The sequence below is a fragment of the Oxyura jamaicensis genome, chromosome 5 (genome assembly GCF_011077185.1).
Source record: "Oxyura jamaicensis isolate SHBP4307 breed ruddy duck chromosome 5, BPBGC_Ojam_1.0, whole genome shotgun sequence".
NCBI lineage: Eukaryota > Metazoa > Chordata > Aves > Anseriformes > Anatidae > Oxyura > Oxyura jamaicensis.
In genome coordinates, this window is record NC_048897.1 from 56,253,419 (window position 1) to 56,276,906 (window position 23,488).

A 23,488-nucleotide genomic window follows, 5' to 3' on the forward strand; every position below is an offset into this window, starting at 1 on the left:
ATGCCACTATTTTAAGATATTTGTGTAAATGTAACGAGATAAGGATAAGCTGCGTTCTCCTTTCCTCAGGGAGTTATGTACAGTACCTTGATTGGAACAGGAAACAGATTTAACCTGATTGAATCATTAAATGGAAATATAAGACAATGAACATTAGCCACTTAGTTCATTTCATAAATTCTAAGAATTAAAACTGCATGTGCAATAACAATGGCTATTCCAGATATATAAGTAGGAAAAATGCACCTTTGACGTATTGTGGCATAGGCATAATGAAAAAGTGTAGTTAATGGACGATTTATGTAATAAGAGTTACCGTACAGAACCTGCAGCTGGAAATATATAAACACATTTCCCAACAGAATTTCACTACGTCACTATTCATTAAGAAAATCTGCAATAACTGACAAGATAGGCACAAAATGAATTTTCATGTTGCTGGAATGAAGTATGGCTCCCAGCAATTAATGGTTTTAGTCATATTAAGCAGATAAATAATGCTATCTGACATTACAGTATTTCACATTACACTAAAATTTTGTAACATTTGCTCATAATATGACTTGAAATATGTTACCTAGGAAAAAAAAATGTTATCTCTGGAACAGTCAAACCCCATTAGAAACCTTAGGCTTGAAAAATCACAATGTTAACAGTTATATCCCCTAGCAAAGGTTTGCTTTCCTTAAATAGTGTTAAATTTAAACCCAGAAGCTCTAGTCTCTTTTGGAGTTACTCTTCCTTTGTGCACTGAGCTTGAAAGGAAAATTTAGTGCATAAAATGTACTGTGCATTGCTCAATGTTGGTAAGTGAAACGCTATAAAGAGCTACAGAAACAATGTAGCCTTTAGTGTGAAATCACATCAATGATACTCATGTTTCTGTATTCTGCTTTACAACAACGCTCCTAATCTTATTATGACCCCATTACAATGATCGACACTTTTATTATCTTAAATATCGTATTAATTGGCATATTTGCCAATTCTATTTGCCAATTCATATTTGCCAACTCTACCTGAGTACCATTCCTTTAAAAAATACATATATGTATATACATATATATATAGCTGGTCTAAATTTCCAGTTCCTGTTTGCATGCGTAACTCCTATGATTTCAGCACTATTATTTACATAAGTATAGTTTTATACTAGAAACTGCCCAATGCGTTCCAAGCTTTAATAGAAACTGAGAACAAATACAGGAACATGATTTCTCTCTCTCTCATTTGATGCTAATTTCATTCCAAATTTATTGAGTAATGTGGAAGAAGATGTGATTGCTTGTCAAAGCTCACATGCAGTTTTTTGTTGGGACAGAATGCAGTGGATTTGGAAGTGTCATGTTTAGCTGAAGGCAATGATGCTTAGTGTTTCAGCACCCAACTCCCACTGAATTTCAACAAGAGTTAGCAAACAACCTTCCCTTGGGCGCCAGTGAAAAACCTTAGCTTCCCATCTAGTCTGGGCTGCAGTTTCACTTGCAGGAAACAAGTTTTTTTGTTTTTCTGAGGTCTTTTAAGGTATTGTTTCCTAAAACAATGTAAGATGATTCAAGTGCAGAAGAGAGCACAGCAGTTCTGTTACTAAAATGTAAAAATGTCAAACTTTAGTATGAAAGGACTGCAAAAAAATAAACAGAAAACCCACCTTCTCAAGATTGTTATGATTATGGAATATACTAAGACTTTCCAAATCCAAACAATGAACAAAACATATAATGTTTTACATGTGCCAAAATACAATTTTATTGCTTCTTAGATAACATAGCATTTAGGTATTACTTTGACATGAAAGTACTGGAAAAGCAAAAACAGTTTATATCTTATGACATCTGTCCTACGGTATGTTAGTGGAAGAGGTAGGGACTTTTAGGAGACATTGCTGGCAATGTCATAAGTGCACACCAAAAGCTTAATAATTATGCTAGCAAGAACATGTAATCTCTGCCAGAGTGTGTAATCTAGAATTTAATTATCTTCAATTGAAATTAAAATATTTAACCACAGTTCTTATGTGACCTTAGTGTTCAGAACAGATTCTAGTAATAGTGATAGCAACTATATACACTGGACTTATTTCTAGTTGTTTTTTTTTTTAATGAGGTGAAGAAGAAACAGTTGGTGCCATATGCTCAGCTGCTGTTCACAGATGACCAGCCAGTGCTGCAGGACCTGTCAATGATCCAGTGCTTTAGGAACTACTGGCTTTAAATGCTTGGTTCCTGATTTCACATCATCTCTCTATGCTAGTCTGTATTAGTGTTATTGCACCTTCATAGTATCAAAAAGAAGTAATAGTTTTATCATGCATATTTTAAAACCAGTACATTTAAAAACAACCAAACTTATCTGAGTTAGTTATATAAAAATATACATGTAACAGCTCACATTATACAGTAAAAAAAAGAAAGCACCTGTGTGGAAAGCTTACTCCTTTCTTTGGAAGGAAAGCTGTCTCCAAGTAGTTGCTTCAGTATCACGTACTTATACGTACACACATACAGAACTGGAACTGTAGGCACATGAATCTGTCCCCTGACGTGGTACAGAAGACAGGAGGCCCAGAGGGGTGATATGTCTCATTCTTTCTCCATCACAGAACTGCTGCCATTCACACTGTGTGAACAAGAGTATGGCTTGGGTAAAGTGCGAAAAGCGTGAGATAAATTATGCTCCATGTGGCATAATTCCTCCCAGGAAACAGCATAAGTAGCAGCCCACAAACAATTGTATGTTGTTCTGTTGTCAGAAGGAACGGTTGCCACTATGAACTCTACAACCCTTGCTGAGGAATGCCAGCATGAGTGCTAGGCCACGTGTGCTGCCTCTGCGCTGCGATGGGGGTTAGAGGGAAGGGCCAGTTGTGTATGTTGCCCTTGTAAAGATATGGCCCACAAGGCTGCTGGTTACCTCTGGCCCAAACTAGGAGAGAAAAATGGAGTGTGGAGAAAAAGGCCGGGGAACTTGCTAAATCTTTTCTCTGTACAGAAGAGTGAAACTATAATTCTAAATTGTTAAATTGTTATATGCTATTAAAAAAGATAGCTAAACAACCTTATCTATTTCAAAAACTAGGTTTCTTTCTAACCCTAGCTGCATTTCACTATGGCAAAAATGGGTATTTGAAGAAAATATATCATCATTAAAGGTCCTTGGAGTTGTTTTAAGTGTCTTTCCCAGGTTAGGCTCCAATATACTATGTTTTTTCCAAAAATAGAACTATAGTAATTAGATATTGTATTTAACCACGTGAAGAGACTAAAATGCTATTTCTATGCAGTTTCTGAGGTAATAAGCTGGCATGTTAAAAATACATTAATGCAAGTCATTCAGTTGTGACTGTGTCCCTTCCCCATCTTCCCCTAAAAGAGGGAATGGACACGGTGACTTCAGTAAAGTGGAAAAAAGGTCTGTGGCATGTTGCTTGGTATACACTGTATCATAGCTCATCATGGTTTCTTGTGAGGTCTTCCCCATAATTAGTAGCTTGACTTCCGACAAACATATTCCAGTTGTCTAGAACTTCCTCTTTTGTTAGTTTTTGATCCTAGTGGAAGGAAAATAAAATCTCTGTAAGAACTTTTTCAGAGCTAAGTAAAAGACACACCAGCAAAGACATACAAGAGCTCTACAAAGCAGCAGACTAAAGATTCAGGAATCATTTTAGCTGTCATGGCAAGTGAGATTCTGATCCAAGTGGAAGTCGTAAGTCCCACTGGCTTCAGTTGGGTCAAACTGCTTATTGAAATGTTAGAGGAAGTGGATGTACTGAGCCAGCCTTTAATCCAAAGATGTATATTTGATTATAGAAACCTGGGCTTTTTCCTACCTCCCAGATAACATCTATTTTTTTTCCCTCTTGCAGTCTAAATTAATATACAAAATCCATGACCACTCTTAAAAAGAAGAAATATTTCTACTGTGTTAAAACATGCAGGTTTAAGAAGATTTTATGTAACTTAATGAAAGCCAACTTCTAGAGTTAAACTGTGTTTTACTCATTTGTAATTCTAAACCTACCAACTGAAATTTGCATTAATACATTAAGCCACTAGCATGTCTAGCCTCTAAAACTCCACTTAAAGTGTAATAGTAAGGAAAATTATTAGGAATCACTTCTTCATAACTGATATTGTGTTTAAGTGGTTGTTTTTTTTGTTTCTTTTTTTTTTCTTAATACACTAGAACTCTAAGTACCTTATCTACATCCGATTCATAAACTAAATGCCTGGCTTCGGCTAGTGCGTGATCGTAGTCTTGCGGGAGAATCCAGTGCTGAATCTCTTCCTTGTCCATCTTTCCATCCTTGTTGAGGTCACGAAAATCTGAAAACTGCTCACGCTCTGTAATCACCCAGTCAGGCTCTGGTCCACCCTCTTCATTTGCAAACATATCAGCTGGAAAGGAAATAAAGGTCTCACTCAAGTCATACTTAATTTGAAAATTATGCATAAAGACATTTGCATGGTGTTCCTCAGAGGAAGACTAAAGCTTTCACTCTTTGCACAGCATTTCTTTGTACAGAATATGAAATGTGAGGTGTAGAGTAGCTGTGTGTATCTTCTTTCAGGCCTACTTCTTCTCTGCTGGTGACTATCTGTTCTTACATTACCCTAGTTATATTAGCCTCATAAGCAGTGCACTTTTATGAGAGGTGAACCTGTCCAAAGGCCTTCAACCACTTTAATCTGAGTGAAAAAAAAATCTTTAAGGATCTATTGTTAAATAGCAATCATGAGCTTTAGGGCTGAGCTCTGTCACATGAGAAGAAAGGGATGTAGTGATTTTATCTTGTCCTTGCCAGCAAATGTCTCCGTGGATAAAATCAGACTTCAGCAAGCAGAGTGGCTGAGAGAATGAAAGACGCAGGGGAAGCTCAGGAAAACAAAAATTGCTAAATAGAAGTGAATGCTTTTATCCTGCTTTCAGAGAGGCCTGTTTAAGAGAAATCCATCTTAGAAAAGGAGTCCTTTTTAACCACACAGTTCTGCGGCAAACTCCACTAGAAGGTATTCTTCTACGAAGAAAAACATGGAAAGAATGTCCTGCATCAGTGGTATGCTCTATGAGAAACTATACGCAGTGCACTTGCCATAGCTTGGTACCTTGGGAGGGAGTACCATTTGTGACATAGGATGCACAGATTATGTACATGAGCTGCTCTGTACATTGTACGTTAGTCCCGTGTTATATTTTAAGCATCAGTAGGAAAACACCACTGTGGCAGCTGCTCCCTGTATAAACAGGCCTGGGAGAGTAGCAGTGATTATTAAGAACAAGTGTTGATTTGTATCTGTCCTTTCCGTCATAGGCCTTCCAAATTACTGGTAGTAAAAGTCCTTCCAGAATTATAAGTGTGTTCACTTTATCCTTCTGGTCACTGTGGCTAATCAACTGTTTTCTGCTCAACAGGGCTGCTTATTCCTCAAGCCTTCCATTTTTCTATTGGTATTAAAGTTTGTTTTGTAGATGGTACTCCTATGTGGGTCTGGCTTTCAAGAATAAACTAAGGAAAAGTGCATCCCACATGGATGGTTTTAGGGTCACAGGCTTGCTGGTATCCACAGGAAGTGAAAACGTAGATCTCAAATCTACGAATAGCCTCCCCTTGCCCTGCAGTGGGAGTACATGTACTACGCTGAAGATCTCTGTTGGTAGAACTGTCCACGGTGTCCCTGAAATACATTGTATGCTGACTGGCACAATGAGAATTTAGTTCTCTACGCTTAACACGACGAGGGATATTCTACTTAGCTGCTTTTATAAAATCTAAACCAAATTTTGTAGAAGTCAAAATGGGAGGAAGAAGTGGGGAGGGAGTAATCATTCTACAACCTTCAGCAGATTTCCACATCAAATACCTGATCCAGAGACTGCAGTTTCTGGACTTGATTGCTCCTTATAAACTACCAAAGAAGAGATTTAGCTTTCTGTTTTTAACCCCAATTTGATCAAAAAGAAAAGAATTAGATCTGAAAATGGGAAGTAGGAATATTTAAAGCAGTTTTCCTCTACTCATAAAGAAAACTTCAGACAACACATTCACTTTCTTTTTTGCGTTTTTAAAGTGCAAATTATATTGTTTATTTGAAGCATCTGACATGTCCCGTCAATTTGATTTTTATCATCCTTGCCAATGTGGGGTGATCGTGACGAGAACATTCTATGTTCCTATCTATAGAAGACAAGAAAAAACAGCATTCACATGGTAACAAATGTTGACAATTACCTTATAATTATATGTAGGTAATGTCACTGAATGAACTGAAATTACTGTGGAAATTATGCTGCTCTGTTATTTCAGTCATAAATGAATAGCATTCACATTCTGAGGCTAAATATAATTTACAAGGAAAAGAAACCCCCTGCCATTAATTAACATGTGTATATTGTTCCTGATTATATGAGAAGTGATCTTTATAGCACCACTAGAAACAGAAAGATTCATCTGAGTTTGCTCTAATGCTTTCCTGGTGATACTTTCTTGATTAAAAACCCGTCAAAGTGAGTGCAGTGGGAGATGTTAGTTTTTGGTATCAGCATAATGATTCAAAAGGGTGAAACGTATTATGTGCAGCTGATCTCTAGTCTTGTTTCCATTTCGTTTTCATATGTCTAAGTGCAAGGCAGTAGCTGGCTGCCTAGAGTGACTGAAAGTTGTGCAACTGTGACAGATCCCCTGTTGATGTTTCACATTCTGATCTCTTTCTGGTAATGCACAGCTACTTTTCATGCACTTGACAAATTTTTGAGAATCTTAAATCTTGCTCCCGTTTTTACACAGTTAATTTTTAATGCATCATCTTTATTTCTATAAAAAACATAAGGCATCACTGCAAAAATCTTTAGAAAAACATGGGGTTTTACCTACTAATTAATCTAGGAAAATCAATGGTAGAAAATAGGTGTCTTTGAAACACAGAATTGTTCAATTTTGGTTTGTTAATACTGCTGCAGACGAGAGAGAGGATGGACGTATGGAGATTTTATAAGAAACAAACATTAAGACTTACCAATATATTCATCCTGATCCACAAAACCATCCTCATTCTTGTCAATGTCTTCTAATGTTTCCTGGAAAATAGTTTTGCATTGAAGTAATCAAGAGAACTGACAATTCTGGCTATTCCCCTCTTCAGTCATTTCACACTTGAGGTCTGACCTGCCCTTGTACACAGGCAAATCTACTCTCACAGACTCTGATGCAATTGTTGCTTGAACAAAAAATATACAAGTCTCATGTTGAAAAAAATCCCTGCACATAAATGAAAACTGGACATCATGCTTAAGTTTGAAGTTAGAGGCAGATAGAAGCTGGCATCACACACTTTGCAGCCTCATGTCAGCATACCTTTCCTTTTATTTTGGTGCAAGTCCATACCAAGACTGTTTCCACTGAGGAGCAGTCTAAGGGTGTTTAACAGGTCTTCCTTGAACTGAGAACTCTAAATCAAGTACTTTCAAGAAAAGTATCCCTTTTTGTTTCCCCGCTGGCTATTAAGTATGTGTCCGAGTGCCTCTTTCTCAACCCTGCTTGGAAATGTTAGAGAAGCTTTTCAAAGCTCATTTGAAAAGTAAAAGTAAAAATAATGTTACTGGTTTTGCTCTGCTTACTAAGACAACAATGTTTTTCATATGCTCAAACTCCTCTGGGTGAAGGAAAGCTGTGAATTCTTCACGAGTGGCCGCTAGGTCTCCATCCAGATCTGCAGTTTTGAATCGTCTTTCATCTCTGGGCAGCATTTTTTTAAAACTGTGCCGATCAGTTGCATCTTGGAATTCTTCTGGATTTTCTGCAAATTAATCAAGACAATCTCAAAATTTTGTTCCTTTTCAAGTGTACTAATGTGATAAAGCCCCTTAATTTGCTGACATGTACTCTGTTAAGAGTCTAGAAATACAAAGGCTTATTGCCAGAATAGCTGCTGTGTTCAACAGGAACTTCTCTTTCCTATGAAGCTGGAAATTAATTCAAGGGTCAAACACTTTGGCTCATTTCTAAAGGTGACTTAGTAGTAAAGGTAAATGGCTGAGTAGGTTCTCTGTTGGAATCCAGGGTTTTGCATGTATTATACTTCATAGATTGATTTATTTTAATCTGCTTTTATAAGCACTGCTTAGGCAGTATTTGGAGTAGATTTCATTCACAGAAGTTTTATACTGCTTAGGAATCAGTATGACCTACACAACTCCCCAGTTTCAAAAATCAAGCAAACCAAGGAAAAGTGGTTTCAGAAGCTGGCAGATTGACTGAAATTACTGAACTGCTACGCCTCTGCTACAGGGAGCCTATCAATTATTTTCACTTTAAAACAAAGACATTTTTTCAGGGTGTTTAGAGACATACAATGAACGGTATTTGACATAATTTTAGAATAGGAAAACCAAACTGAATTCAAATATATTAATTGTGAAATTGCTATGAGTATTTTCTCATGTTGGGAGATAAACATTTGAAAGACTAGGCTGGGAATCACAGATGTGAATTTTAAGTGTGTATTAACACAGGATCACAATGTAGTAGCTGTCCTTCAGCTCTTGGGGATTACAAAGAGCAAAGACAGAGGGCTAAGAAAGGCTCCCAGGGATACTGCTACAGGGAAGTGAGACAAAGTATTACCTTTAAAAACGTAGTAAGCCCCATCTGAATCTAGGGTAGAATTTCTACTTAATGCTGCTATTGGAATCTTGCTCCAGAAACTGCCTGTATGGTAGCTAGACACTGTCTTCTCAATGCCAGTAGAAAGGTACTCATGGTCAGTTTTTACCAATTAGTGATCTGTCAGCACTGCCCCTTAGCTTAAGTAATCTCTTCTCTTCCTTTCCCTTCATTAACTCAGAAAAAGTAAAGGGAATGCAAGTTGGAGAAAAAAAATCAGGTATAGTTTTTAATAGATGTTTCTTTTGTCTCATTTCTAAGGATTTTCATTTGCAGCTGATCCCAACCTGAGGCATATCACTCCACATGAACTACTTTATTCAATAAGCTTATACCCAGCCTAAATTTTTAGCATCTAGACTCTTAAGAATTTGAGAGACTGAATTGACAAACAATGGTTAATTATGCAGTATATTGTTTTTGAATGAAATTTTAATGTTAAAAAATCATCTATTTTTTAATTGGAGTAGGAGACGTTAATCTTCATCAGTACATCAAACAAGCCCTCTGTAAAACCTTCTGTGTAGTATCGACCCACGTGGAAATGGCTGAAATACAGAAATAATGCAATAAAAAAGTGCTTTTGACCTCTGAGTGTCTATAAAATTTAATGTGATTTCCAAAAGTCCTAAATGTGACACCAAACTCCTGTTGGCTATAAGGCATGAAATCATGCCTTATAACCCCAATCGTCATTGAGCATATCATCTGAAGACGTTATCTTACCTAGATAATAACCATATGTGGCTTGTTTATATTCTTCCCAGGCGATTTTATTGTCCTTGTTTAGATCATAGTCTTTCCAAACTTTAGCAACATTTTCATAGATATAGCGTTTCTGTACCCGTTTAATCCAGTTTTTCAGTTCCTCTGTTGTGAGGTAACCATCTTTGTTTTCATCTATTCTATCCACAATCTTCCTGTAAAAAGAGAGCAACATCCATATGAGTCAAAATAAACCAAACTGCACATCAGTCCAATTTTAGTAGTCTTTATCTGGCCCTGATTTTCCACAAAAATGTAACGCCCAAAATTTAGAAAGCTGTCCTTCTCGCTAAAACTTCAATTTTGCAGGTTATCTTAAGGAACATTATTCCATATTGCTATGAATAATTCAATTGGAATTTGCACCATCAAAGTTAGTGAACAAACTACCTCAGAGGATACCTCAGTTTCTTAGATACTATCTACTAACTACGGGGCACCTGTTCAGTGTCCATAGGGGGTGGCTATGCTGGACTCAGAACAGGAAACTGACTTCATCTCAGGAGAAAGCCTGTACTGATGTTTGCCGGAGGCAATCAGGGCAAAAAGCTAGGATTTTGCAGACACCTGCAGTTCCTCCTGTGGCCCTCCAGCAGGCTGATGCTAGGCTGGAGTGAGTTGTGTGTGCAACTTTGTGTGCGATGTTGAGCATGTGCACCATTTACAGTCTTCCCTTCCATGCCTGCCCCTCCGTTTCTTTCCATTTCTTTTCTGTCTTGTCTAGATAAAAGAAATATTACTTGTATTGCCAGGAACACCTGGTACTCACTAATGCAGGTTCCAGTCATTGCTGGCAATTGGGATATTAGTAACTGCCCTATGTAAAGCTGCTAGCCTCAAGTTCTGTTGAAATCAGCAGAAGTGAAGGTACTGCAATTAAAACTGACCTGAAAAGGTTTTGTTGTTGTTTGTTTTTGTTTGTTTGTTTTTGTTGTTTTGTTTTGTTTTTGTTTTTTAAGTGCAACTCTCTCCTCCACCATTTAGATTCTCTGTACTAAATCTCATGAGGACACCTGTAATTGCTAACCTCTACCAGTCTGCGTTTGAGCTTGTAAAACTGGCTTTTGTCCCAGATACAGTGATATACCAAACGATAAAAAAATACCTTTATCTAAAATAAGGATGCAGCTTCAGTCTCACAGCTTGTACATGAACTTGGAGCATTATAATATCCTGGGCACCACCCTATGAGAAACAATGTAGTCTCCTCCTGAACTGGGGCAATCAGCCCCACGTCTCCTGTGCATATCCAGTTTGGCTTTGGGCACATCAGCAGTTTGAACCCTTGAACCACCGCTCACAAGGCCACAGGCGCAAACTGTCTGTAGCTGCGCTGCACCCAGCAGTTTGGTGACCACCCTGTCGCCAACTCAAGATAATCAAAATGACCATTATCCATAGGCTCAGTCACCACCCCTTTTGTCTACTTATTTGTCATTTGTAAGAATGAGTAAGAGCAGGAGCTGTCTAAATCCTGACTTGAAATTCAACAGGCAGCCAAAGGAGACGGTGAAAAGTTCTGAACTTTTAACTATTCCTTGGAATTCAACATCTTGGTTCCCCAGAGGGAAAGCTGGTACTGGCTGATGGAACTGCTCAGCGAGTAAAGCAGTGTCCTTTCTTGAGCCTTAGTCACGCAACAGCAACAGGTCCTGCTGAATTTGCAGCACTGTCACGTGAACTTGATAGTATCGGGTTTGTAGCATGTTTCATCTACAAGTCAGAGCTTAGTGGATATTGGTTTGGGGTCCAGCTGTTGAATTCATAAACATGGTATTTCTGAGTGACAGGGAAAAAAAGGGGCTACTGAATTTGCTTACTAAAGTAGGTAAGTATGAATTAACTGACTGGAAAACCTTTCTTTTGTGTAAATCTCATAGGGAATTGACTGCCGGGGTCCCTTTCACTGCATGATGGGCTGTATTTGTCAATGAATTTGCTCCACCATGAATTTGACTTAACTGATACTTCTGTATTACTAAATGGAGTAAGTTGCAAAAAGTGATTCTGCTAGCAACTCCGCTACTTTTAACACCAAAGCAGTGAAGACTCTTTACCATAAAATGTGCTGTGCCTTAACTTTTTCATCTGTACTCTTGTTTTATAGCTCCATTGCATCCATATGCACTCTTCTACTCTGCTTCCCAGATGAGGACGGAGAGAAAGAAAGAGTCTTACCCTCACATTTTAAACTGGTAAATACCTACCAAAAAGGGCTCGGGATCGTTCTAAGGTTTGTTGTGGAGCTACTGTATATTGTCTGAAAGGCATTAGTGCCTTCATTTTAAATAGTTAATTCTTGAATATATCAAAAATTCATGGAACATGTTAAGAAACGCAGTGCCAAGTCATACCCAGGAAGTTACAAGTGTGTAACACCTGAAACCTTACGTTCTCCCTTTAACTTAGGTGGGATAGCAGTCAGTATTATGAGGTGAGAAACTAACAGAGTAGCTAGAGGGCATATGCAACAGACACATACGGCCTGCTGTCAGACAGATTAGATCTGCTAGCCTGTAAATGCATCTGGTGATGAAACAAAGTTGGGGTACAGAAATCACTGCTACAAAGTGGCTGAAAGGGGAAGGCTTCTCCTCTGCACATGATGCTCAGCACAACTGTACGTGGATAAACTCAGAATAAGTAACAAATCTTTATATTGGTAGGATCTGTAAGCATCTTCTGTGTTCGCTGAAAATGACAGGCCCAACACAAATGGCACGGAGAAGGTTCAAAGGACTGGGGTCCCACTCTTCTTCTTAGCCCATCTGCACTCCCTTCATGCAGCCCTTGGCTGCTGCACTAGGATTATGTTGTGCTTCTTGTAGACCAAGTGAGTTTTGGTATTGCACATAGGAAATCTGTGATTCTTCCCTTGTCAAGTGATTCATTGTGGGAAGACAGGGAGAACCAATGCTTCTGTCAAGGAATCTGTTCTAAGGGCAGGTGTACTCCAAGGTTATGATAAAATTATGGGCTGGTATGTGCTATGATCTCAAATCAAGATTTTACTGCTCAGCTGCTCCTCCACAAAGGATGTGAGTAGTTGCTTGCAGGACATTTTTTGTACTAGCTAATTCCCTTTTGTTTACTGGAAGATGAGAGTAGCTTTGTGTTACTGCTGTCTAGCCCTGCAATTCCACAGGATGATACGCTGCCATCCTTCTTAAGGAAGGTACAGTAACAGCAGCATACGCTTTGGTTACAGCAGTAGACTATGTATGTTCCCATTTTCTCCCAGAAAGCATTTACAAAACATCTCTGATGTTTTGCTGCACAATGCTCACCCCACAACGTGGTCTTTGGTTCTCAGTGGAAGTCTTTAAGTCTTGCCCACATAAAAGGTGTTTGACTGTGGCTGTAGCTTAACATGCCTGTGTCACCTCTCTGCGGTGCACTCAGTGAGATTGCTAAAAGCTTCTTCCCTTGCTGGGTTGGTGTTTGTAAAAGCTGCTTAAGAACAATCCCGCTATTTCATCAAGTCATATCCCCAGCTGAAAGAGTCAGTTCTGGTGCAAGAATAAGTGTAGACAATTTAAGGCATGTCCCTGTTAGCGATATACTTTAATTGGAAACTAAGTCATAGATGGAGTGTACTGAGATGGTTTCTTCTGCTCCTTTTTCAAACAGTGTGGAAGAAATTGGTCATTTCTGATAACTGCTTCATCCGTTTACTTACTGAGATAAAGGTGAATAGCAGTGACATCTTCCAGAAGGACCAGCAGGGTCACTCTGAGGCAACCCTGACACTACAGCATGAGCTTGTGATGGAACTACAGACATACAGTGAGCAGGCACCGCTCCCTGTAGAAGGGGAGCAACTGAAAAGCTAGTCTTAGTGACAGTGTGCGGACACTTTTGGTTACTTTCTGTTCATTTAATATTTTCTGCTTATTTAATGTAAAAAAATATGTATTTTTTTCAACTGTTAAACTTAGTCCTAATTAGCAACCTGACTTCTTGTAAGTGTACAGGAGGAAGAAGTGCTACCAGAAGGCGATTGTCTTCTTGGTGCAAAGAGCAGCGTGGAAGCAAGAGCGGCACTATCCCAGTGGGCAAAGTTGCCACAAGTGGAAAAGCTGTAGGGAGACGGCTTACAGCAGAAGAGCTGCGATGAAGGGACGAGAGACGTGGCCTCAAACGGTGCAGGCAGGCGCCCCGGAGGCGAGGAGCAGCGGCAGCAAAGCGCTCCGGCGGCGTGCAGCGGCCGGCTGCCCGAAGGAAAGCGACCAGCCAGGACAGCGACGATGGCCGGCCGGCCGCTCCCGTGCGAGGAGGAGAACGAAAGCGCCGAGGTGTCAGGGCCCGGACAGCCGGAGCCAGGGGGGCGCCCACCGCCCGCAGCCGCCCTCTCGCCCCGCCCCGCCCTGCGCCCTGCCCCGCCACGTTCCCACCGCCGGGGCCTCTCCGTCTCACCCCAGCCGCTCGCGGCTCTCCTCGGGGCTGAGCTGGTCGAAGCTCCGCGCCTCCTCCTTGCCCAGGAAGGCCTCGTGGTCGTACTGGAAGCCCGGGCCGTCCTCGTGCTGTTGCTGCTGCTGCGCGGCGCCGGGCCGCGCCCGCTCCTGCCGCGCCGTCGGCTTGCCCAGGCCCCCCGGCACCAGCACCACCACCAGCACCATCAGTAGCAGCGGCGGCAGGCGCCATCCCGCCCCGCCGGCCATGCCCCGCGGGCACCGCGCAGCTGGAGCCCCGCCGCGCAGCCCCGCGCCGCCCGAGGCCGCCCCGTTCATCGCGCCCGGCCCGGCCCCGCCTCTCCCCGGCCGCTCCCCGCGATTGGTCCCGGCCCCGTCCCGGCCCTGTCCCGGCTCGGCTCGGCACGGCCCCGGCGGCGCCACGTCGGCAGGGCGGAGCACGGGGACGTGGAGGGGACAGGTCGGGGCCGGGAGCTCCCGGCCGTCCGTTAAGAATGAACAAAAACGTGGTTTTCTTTCTTTCTTTTTTTTTTTTTTTCGTTCCCAAGATGAGCAACAGCAAAACTACAAGTTAAAAAAAAAAAAAAAAAAAAAACGTGGCTACGTGATGAGTGTAACACCAAGCTAGTGCCCTAAAAATGTACTACTGTAGGAAAAAAAAGATTGCCAGCGTCCTCCTAGAGGATGCTGATCGTAACAGCGGCACTGCACTGTCAGAGCAGCAAACTCGGGATCCTGGAAATGGAAGGAGAAAACCCAAATCATTTGGCATAGAAAAAAGCATTTGCTTTTTCCTTAAATTGCAGTTCATTTTGCTCAAGACTGTAGAAGCAGAGACTTCAGGTTGCAGTAACTGACATTTTCACCTAGTAAATTTCCTTTTCTTACACTGTGGCCTGAACTTCACAAGCAGGGAGAATTGCCTGTTGCTTGTTAGTGACCTTGTACGCTGTCTGACCCAACGTGGCAGACGAGCATTGCCACCAGAGCCTGGCTGTCCTTCGGTGCTTCAGACCTGAGAGAATTAGTAGTTGCAACATCAGATTTGTCAGCCCAGTCCACTGGACAGCAAAATCGTACTTATGATGGGCCATTGGCTGTGCCACAACCTTGCAAGTTGCTGAACCAGGCTGTGGCCTCCCTGCTACTGCTGTTACCCCGGTGGACATCCTTTTGACCTACAGGTGAGGTGTAGCAGAACTCCGCTTGGCAGGGGGCTTGACCGTAATGACAGCAAAGAGCTGATGTCAAAGCCTTCCACATTTTCTGTGTTCTGCCTTTTGTGACTCTGCAGATGAGAGACAGCCATGTAGCTGTATGTTTGCCTCAGAATGTTTGCATTTGTGGCAGGAGCAAGCTTCAAACATTTAAACTGTCAAATACTTTGTTATTTAAGTCTAGACAGAGAGCAAAACACTAACACACCCGGCTTTAGGCCCGGTTGTGGCCTCTGGATGTGTTTGAACAGCCACAGCCTGAGCACTGCTTCAGTGCTGTTTTGGTGAGAGCTGTGGTGTACATGGCAGCTTTAAAATGGTTCAGCTGATCGTACCAACCGTGTTTGCATTCTCAAAGCCACCGTGATGCAGCATGTGTATTGTTTTTCTTGCACTAAGCAAATACCTGTTAAACAGCTGTCATTGACATCTTCAGGCGTTTCATACTTGGGCAATAATTCAGATATGGCTTTTCTTTTCTTTTTAATCTTCTAGTGTTCCTCTCCTCAACTCCTATGTCTATAAAGTGGTTTCTAATCTTGTTCCAGGGGTGAGGCTGTGATGCGGTGCTCAGTTTTTACCTTCTTGATCCACATGGAGTGTGCGGCTAGTCAAGAGGGAAGTCAACTGCATGGATAACAGGTATGTTTTACTGCTCATTCATCAGTCAGTGATAGAACATTGTAGATTGATGTTTGATCTTTGTAGGGGTATGTGAAGTTATTTGAGGGAGGAGGGAAATGAATTTGTATGTTCTGTTTGTCAGAACAATTTGGAGCTATTTCTATGAGAAGAGCTACAGCGGTGGCAATGCAGAATGAGCTAAGTATGTATGTGGTCATTCATTTAAAAACCTCCAGGCATCACGCGGGTTTGCCTTGGGGATTTGGGTTCAGGCCATTGTACCATTTTAATTTTGCCCTGTGTTTGGATTCATGTCTGGGCCCTGAAGTGCCATGATGTTATGAAAGACAGGAAATCATGAATGTTCTGATCCTCTTCAGACTTGGTTTGGGACCATTGGTAATAACAATGAAAACTTGATTGATCCAATATGACTTATTGTGGAAAAGGAAAGGCATTGCAATTACTTGTCCTTAAAGGGCTGAAGTCTAGTCTTCGATTTTAATGCTGAGAAGTAGACTTTATGTTCAGTCAAAGCAATTGTTGACCCAGTCAGTTTCAGTGTTGCTAGATTTTTGTACCACTCAGTTTCATGTTTACAGATTTTGCTGTTGGGCTATCGTGACCTCGTCAAACACCTTAAATTCTCAGTCATCTCTGAAAAGTCGTGCCTTCTACTCATATTACTCAATTCACAAAATGATAGAAGTTTTCCCTTACAAAAGCTTGTTTCTTAAAATACTGAATATTTTTCCCTGTGATACTGGTATTTTCTGTTTTAATAGTGTTACTATGAACACCTCTGCTGAGAGAAGCCTACTGCTACTGAGTGATCAGCATTAATTAGGTTTAGTGTTTAAGGTGCTATTTTCATAATCCACACTTCTTTAGGTAATGTGTCTGAGGTTTATACACGTAAGGTTTCTTTGAAACATTGCAGAATACCAGGTCTGCAACATCGACAATGTTTTTTAGCAATACATTTCTGCAGCAGTAGGCATGCTGGGTAGTTTATAAGCTTTTAATGAAATGCTGGCAGATATTAGGGTTTTATGGGCTGGAAAACAGTGCAAATCAAAGAGCTTTGCTTACTGTTTATAACATTTTTCCCCTGAATCTAACAATATTTATCTCACTGTTTCCATCTTGCATTTCACTCTTCACATATTTACTTTTTCTTTCACTGATATATTCACAGTCAACAAACTATTCTGTATGAAGTATTCTCAGAGCTACACTATGCCTGTCATGTGAGTCCCGTTACCCAGATAAAGCCAAAGATGGCTTGTTCTATATCCCATTATTTCTTCAGTCTGCATTTATTCTAATAAGGGTACACTTACATCTTCAGTCAGTATTTCTGGACGTCACTGATTGTGCCTTTCCTGGGGCAATGTAAATGACCCCAAAGGGATGCCATGGTTTCTGACTGCCTGCTGGCTAATACCTGTTCTTGTGCTTTCAGTAGCGAAGAGTGTTGATGGTATGCTGGGACTGAAAGCTGAAACACAAGCGAGACTATTTTTCTGTGGGTGAGTGCAGTGAAGTAGCATCACTGTCAGGGTTAGTGTGATAAGACTGCCCAGTTTCCCAGTGAGAACTGTGAAAGGCTAGGTCCAGGAGCAGGGCCTGTTTCAGCCTTGAAAAACATAATCTGTAGCTCAGTTAGGGAGAATGGTGATCTTTGATGATAATTCTGCTGATACTAATAGAAGGTAATAATACATGTCTGTAAGAAGTGTGTTTTTGAAGGTATGCAAAAGAAGAACTTATTTTTCTGAGAAGTTAGAAAATTAAAATACAGCATTTTTTTCTCATCAACTCTACTACTCACTGTAAATTCAGAATAACAAAATTATAGTATTCCTCTGTACATAGAACGTATGATTGGTTTCGATAGATATGAGTCCGTGACGTATGCCACCTCAGATTAAATTATAGAAATTTATTTTGTGTTTCATATTTTACATTCCAGTTAGCCTAATATGCTTTGCCTGAACTCAGATCATGGCAGCAACACTATTTTTTAAAACCTTGAATTTTCCTTAGGGCACAGAACACATTCATCGAAGCTGTTGAAAAATGTCCATTGACACCCATAGTCTGCAGCTCAAGCTGTTTGTATACAGCAGTGCTATATTTTATTGGAGATGTAATTGCAGCAGCATTTCAGAATAAGTTTATGTCTAATTTATTTGGGGTGATATAGAATTAGATAACCTGCATTTGGACTTTCAGCCAAATTCTGTTAGGTACCAATTGCTCTCTTCAGTTTGGAACGTACAGCTCTAGGTGGCCTGAAAGATTTGTCTCAGTCCACGTGGGAAGGTAGAGTTTAGGAGATCAGAGGAGAATGAGATACCAGCCTAAAAATGACAGTGGAGATATTGCGGGAGGGGAACTGGGGGAACTTTCAGAGAACCACTTTGATTAGACTTCCTTTGGCCTGCCATGACCAGCTGCTAGTTCAGACCTTCTTCATCACACCACCACATCCCCTTTTTTTTTTTTTTTTTTTTTTTTTTTTTTTTCCATTGGTGTAGTCTACACCACTCCCTTCTCTTTCTCTTCTTTTCATCTGTTGGCGCCTAGCTTGCCCAACTCAAGTTTCTTGACACAATACACCCAAAACAATCATGCCAGTACCATGATGTTGACAACCTTGTTTGTTCTGTGTGATACCCTACTTCTCTCATTCGTTAACCTATCTCATCTAATTGCAGCGTAAACAATTTGGATGGGGATTTTCTAGTATTTCTACTGATTAATTTCTGGTTATTCCTACTGTTACTAGTACTACTGGTTACTGTTTCTACTGTTTTTACTGTTTCTATTGATCTTCTACTGTGTCTGTGCAGTGTCTGGCTCACTTGGGCATGGTCTGAATGGTCCTTAAGGTACTGTTGCCAATAAGCATGGTTAACAACCATTTTAGATCATCTGGGAACAGTCTTGAAGTCTTTCCTCTTATCAGGAATCTGTGTGATTAGTGTTTTTTCAAACATTTACATTTTCAAGTGTATAAAAAGATCCTTTGCTTCTGACAGCATGAATCTGTGCGCTGTATGTGCAATTTGCCCTGGTAATTACTTATGTATGGTGATAACCATAGCAACATCCCAGGTAGATAATGTCATGCAAATTACTGCAGCTCCAGGGATGGAAGATGTTAATACAAGTATGTACTCACACCCCTGGTCTTCAACATTTTGCAGCGACTCTCCCCTCCCCCAGGCATGTTGTTTTTAAATTTCCTTTCCTCCCTGTGATCGGAAGGAAAAGAAATCCTCTCGCTATTTTTCTCATTGGTATTCACGCAGAGGGAGGGGGAGGGTGGTCCTTCAATGTTTCTGTCATGAATAATTTTGTATGCAGGGTGGAAATTCCACAGTGTATGTAGGGCATAAAAGTCTAGAGACTTGGATACACTGCAGGGCCGTGTTGTGGTTAAACCCAAGTTCTTGCATTTGTAAACATGGAGTGTGAGTATGTGGGGGTGGGGTTGTAACCACAGATGTTTAGACTGAGGTGTAAACCTCCTCAAATCATTTACAGAGGAGATGGGAGAGCAGCTTTGTTTTTCAGAGCAGACATGCTGTGGCTGAATACTTATCAGGGGTAGTGCATTGTCACTGCAAGGAAGAAACAGCAGAGAGGAAATAGCGGGTAACAGTTATCCCTTGTTTGGTCACAAGCAAGAGAAACAAAAAAATCTATGTAAGTGGTAATCTGCATATATGCAAGTCCTTTTGTACCCTAGAGGTGGCTGGAAGCTTCTATTAAAATCATTTTAAAATAAAGAAGGATAGAAAATTGTTTAAGTAGAAGTTGAGCTTTTCTGATGCAGAATGAAATTCTTGGTGAACTTTTGGCTTTGTGGTTAAATACTGGGAATGTGGGTGTTAGTCCTACAATCTGTGCCGAAGCTGCTGATTACTGAAAGCTGAACTGCTCCCGGCATTAAACCAGGAAATACCTTGATTAAAGAGCATGGAGATTTGTAGAGTCAGAAAGACTGTGCAGACAGCTGGAGTATGTAGTCAGATCCCAATGTAAAAGGAAAATATTCCCAAAGCAAGTTGAACTATTCACTAGGCCAGCACTGAATTGTCTTCATCATAAAAACAAGGTCTCAAATAGAAGCATGTTGAGGAGTAGAAAAAAAAATATTGAAGCCACTGAACAACTTCATTTTTGTGATAGAGGTAGTAGATGTTCAGAGCGTTAATTGGAGATTTTAAACACTGCCATTCTGTATCCCCTGGTGTCTGTACAAGGATGTTTGCCACTCTCACAAGTCTGTCTACAAATCCCAGACTGTAAAGTTTAATCTTTTTCCCTCTTATTCTTCTGTGAATTAGTAATTCAATACTTTGGCTATCATTAGCACAGATAGCAGTGTTCAGCTGTGCCAGCCTGTCCAGAATAACTATTGGTGACAGTGGAATGTGAAAGATACCCATGTCCAGGTAATCCAGTTTATTGTTAAATTTAACAACAGTGCTTGGGGCTACAAAGATCCCTGACTTGCAATGGTTTTGCTTTGTGTTTTTTTTTTTTGGTTGGTTGGTTGGTTATGTTTGTTTGTTTGTTTTTTTTGTTTTCTTACTTGTTTTTAAACCTAGTAGGATGGCTACCTAATGAAAACAAGTGGCACCACAAATATATAAACTCAGGCTTTGTACTATCTGACAGAATCTATTGAGCCTAATTGTCTGCTTGAGTTTTTGCCATCTGCCTGCTTTACATAAACTGGACATTTCTTTGTCATTTCTATATTCAGCATGTGACTGCCTGAAGATGGGCTCTCCTTATACTCTGTATCACATCGAAGGGAATAGTAGATGCCGGGGAATTATAGGGATAGCTGGAATGAGGTTCTGCCTAGTTAAATGCTCTCTCTCTTCAAAACAAAATTACTAATATCAATTGTGCTGAACCTCCTGAAACCTTGTGTATAGGCCAGTTTCTTTGACCAATATCACAGCCAGCCAAAACACATGACTATAATTATCTAGTCCTCTGCTTTCCATGGCTAGGATGACTCCGTCAGTCAGGAACTGACCTCTTCCGAAATTCAGGGGACAGTGGGAATCAGGACTGGCGTAGTTTGTTGTTTCTATGCTGTCTTGTTATTAATGCATATGTCTCTTATTTTTATTCACGGAGTGAGGTATTATTAACACTGAATTAAAAATGAAAAGGCAGCAAGTAACCTAGGAATGTCTGATAAATGGTGTCAGTTTTCCAAGAAATGCATAGTAGCACAGGTAATTCAGTTAAGATCTTAAAGTTTATCATGGAAATTGCTGAGATTGCAAAGCTTCTGTCAAAGCTGAAGCATTATTCTAACGCAGGGGAAAAAGGCGTGCATGGGAGATTTGCCTAGGTTAATGCCACATGTGGGATTAACATTGGGTTTAATGATTCTGGTTCCCCACTCTAGCAATGGTTTTGCCTTCCTCCCTGTGCTATGTAGTCTCCCAATTTGTTTTTGTTTCTAGGTAGTATAACTAAGGGAACCTGCTGGCGTATGAAAAAGCACTATAATGGCCAGCTGTATAATTTGTATTTAGCAAGTGGGTATCCTTTATCAGAAGGCAAAGGAAATAATAACATCAAAATCACACATCAAAGAAGTATGTATGTTTAATAAATAATACTCAATGTGCGTGATTTTATTTACTGTCTCTTCTCACTTTTTCCGCCTCACCAGTTGCTCACCTTTGCTGGGTTATGACATGATGTTCAAGGAAACATTGCGTTATCACATGCAGCAGGCATCAAGGGAGAGAAATTGGCTTGTCATTAATAGTAATTGTAAAACCAACCCTACAATAAAGCCTACTTTTGGCCACAACCTGCAGTTGTGAAACAAAATCCAGAGCTCTCATGTGTTGACCATTTTTAGCTCAGGGTTAAAATCTCCATGTGCAAAGGTCAAGTGTAGACGGTGCTCATCACAGGACTGAGAGATGCATACAGGCTCTAGCTGGAGTGCAGCCTGGAATGCAGGTATCCAGGGGAACAGGGAAACTCAGCTTTCCTAGCTGTTTCCTAGGGTATCGTTAAATGGCAAACTTCAGGTTAAGACTGACCATTTTGTGTCTGTTGTGCCAGGGAAGAGATGGCATCAAGAAGCCCTGATAAGAGTTCACCTCCTGAAGCATCTGTGGATTCCTCCATCACCCCGTAGAGGTTTCTGAAATGCTGGTACAACTCCAAGCAGCTGTGGCGGTGTGCCGCATGTTCCTGTGGCTGCCTCCTGGTCCCTCCAAGCAGTTGGTGTTTCCCACCTCTTAAACTTCAGACATAGCCATGATTTCCCTGCTTGGATTGATGTTCTCATGTTGACAGATACTAAGGCCTGACAAAATGGCTTGAAGTTCTCAAGCAAACAGCTGTACCAAACGTTGCAAAGAGCTGTGGCAGAGGTGCTGCAGGCTCCCATCTCTGTGGTTTGGGGTGTAAGTGGGAAGAAAAGTGAACGCTCAGCCCTGAGTACACAGCCTGACTTTCTGGGGCTGGCTTGGAAATTGGAGCAGGAAGCTGCCTTCAGGCTTAGATTTTTTTTTTTATATATATATTTTTAAGTAGAGCACAATTAAGCTACCTTGGAGTAGAGGCACACCAACTGCAAAAAGAGTCTGTCCAATGTCCACTTAAATAAGCTGAAGGCATTTTAGTAACTTCAGTGACCTTGGTTTGATTCTCAACAGTGCAAAGTAATTCTGCATCTTTTAGGACAGGAAGTGCAGTATGCTGTAAGCAGTATGAGTTTCTTTTACTCTTTCTGGATCGCTAATTTTTATTTAGGTTTATCACACAATTTGTAAGCTGCATGCTACCTTAAACGCAGACATAATGTACATTACTGTAATAATGGAGAAGTTGTGCTCTTTTAACCAGATAGATGAAACAAATAGAATAGAGTTATCCTCAGTAGAATATTCAAAGTCTTTATTTTCCAAATTTTTAAATTCTGGTTTGTCTATTAAGGGTACAAAAGTGTAATTATACTAAAAGATGCTCACAGAGGACAACACGTCAACCAAATTTCTTTAGGCAACAATGAAAATATCCAAAGACTTGGCTGAAAGACTTACATAGGGCCACACATTCAGTACCTTTTCTGAGTTTTATTGTGGATTGGCTGTTTAGAATTTACAATTTAAATAGAAATCACAACAATTGCAGTTTTGAGTGTATATAAACAGTATTCAGTTTAGTTCCTTAAATAAATTAATTCAGGGAAGTGTACATTTCCAATTTTTGTTTTGTTTTGTAGCCATGAAGAGCACAGCATGCCAGTTTGTAACTGATCACAGGTATAGCAAACTAGATAGATAGTACCAAAGCATCACTAGAAAAACATATTAACTACTGCCTGAGTTGTGTAGTCAGTAGGAGATTATTTAGATAAACTGGGTTATGAACTGAAACTAGCTATAGTACACAATAGTAAATGTCAGTGAACCAGACAAGCTAATTCCTTGCCTGTGAAGTCATGTTGGAATGCATAGTATATGCAGTTTACGTTTAAATATAAATATGGGATTACCGTTTAGGCTGTGAAATGGAATCATATAAGCAACAAACGTTACGTCTAAGGTCTTCTGTGAGTGAAAACCGTTGTGTCAAATATGGTTAGTTTAGTAGGGTTGATGGGCTTTATTCAAGGTTCCTAGAATTTATCTGCCAAGCATAAATAATTATTTAACAACTAATAGGGCAAGGCCAGAAATATAATAGCTTTTATGCTGAAATTAACATCAAGTGATCTGTAGACATCTGCTAAGCAAGCCAAA

The 23,488-nt window shown here is 40.4% G+C and overlaps 1 protein-coding gene and 2 long non-coding RNA genes across 5 annotated transcripts in view; 2 read left to right on the forward strand and 1 right to left on the reverse strand.

Annotated features, from left to right (window-relative positions):
* The window catches only part of LOC118168274, a 53,573-nt gene extending 41,977 nt beyond the window's left edge, over positions 1-11,596 (forward strand). For both annotated transcript variants that reach the window (XR_004751459.1, XR_004751458.1), the window contains exon 5: positions 11,535-11,596. This is a non-coding gene — a long non-coding RNA (uncharacterized LOC118168274). The remainder of the gene's footprint in view (positions 1-11,534) is intronic.
* On the reverse strand, positions 1,720-14,112 carry RCN1 (reticulocalbin 1). 2 transcript variants are annotated; one of them, XR_004751456.1, is made up of 7 exons: positions 13,844-14,112; positions 9,389-9,582; positions 7,618-7,796; positions 7,017-7,077; positions 4,201-4,400; positions 2,914-3,550; positions 1,720-2,828 (listed from the first exon to the last, which is right to left on the reverse strand). XR_004751456.1 is itself a non-coding variant. In XM_035328545.1 (6 exons), exons 1-6 carry the CDS (start codon positions 14,086-14,088, stop codon positions 3,443-3,445), a joined length of 987 nt encoding a protein of 328 aa, XP_035184436.1. In that variant the 5' UTR covers positions 14,089-14,112; the 3' UTR covers positions 1,720-3,442. The 2 variants fall into 2 exon arrangements, 1 of the variants encoding a protein (XP_035184436.1); XM_035328545.1 differs by having other exon boundaries at positions 1,720-3,550.
* A 468-nt stretch (positions 14,113-14,580) lies between these two features.
* The window catches only part of LOC118168272, a 73,634-nt gene continuing 64,726 nt past the window's right edge, over positions 14,581-23,488 (forward strand). Inside the window, exons 1-2 of the long non-coding RNA XR_004751457.1 lie at positions 14,581-15,023; positions 15,605-15,698. This is a non-coding gene — a long non-coding RNA (uncharacterized LOC118168272). The remainder of the gene's footprint in view (positions 15,024-15,604; positions 15,699-23,488) is intronic.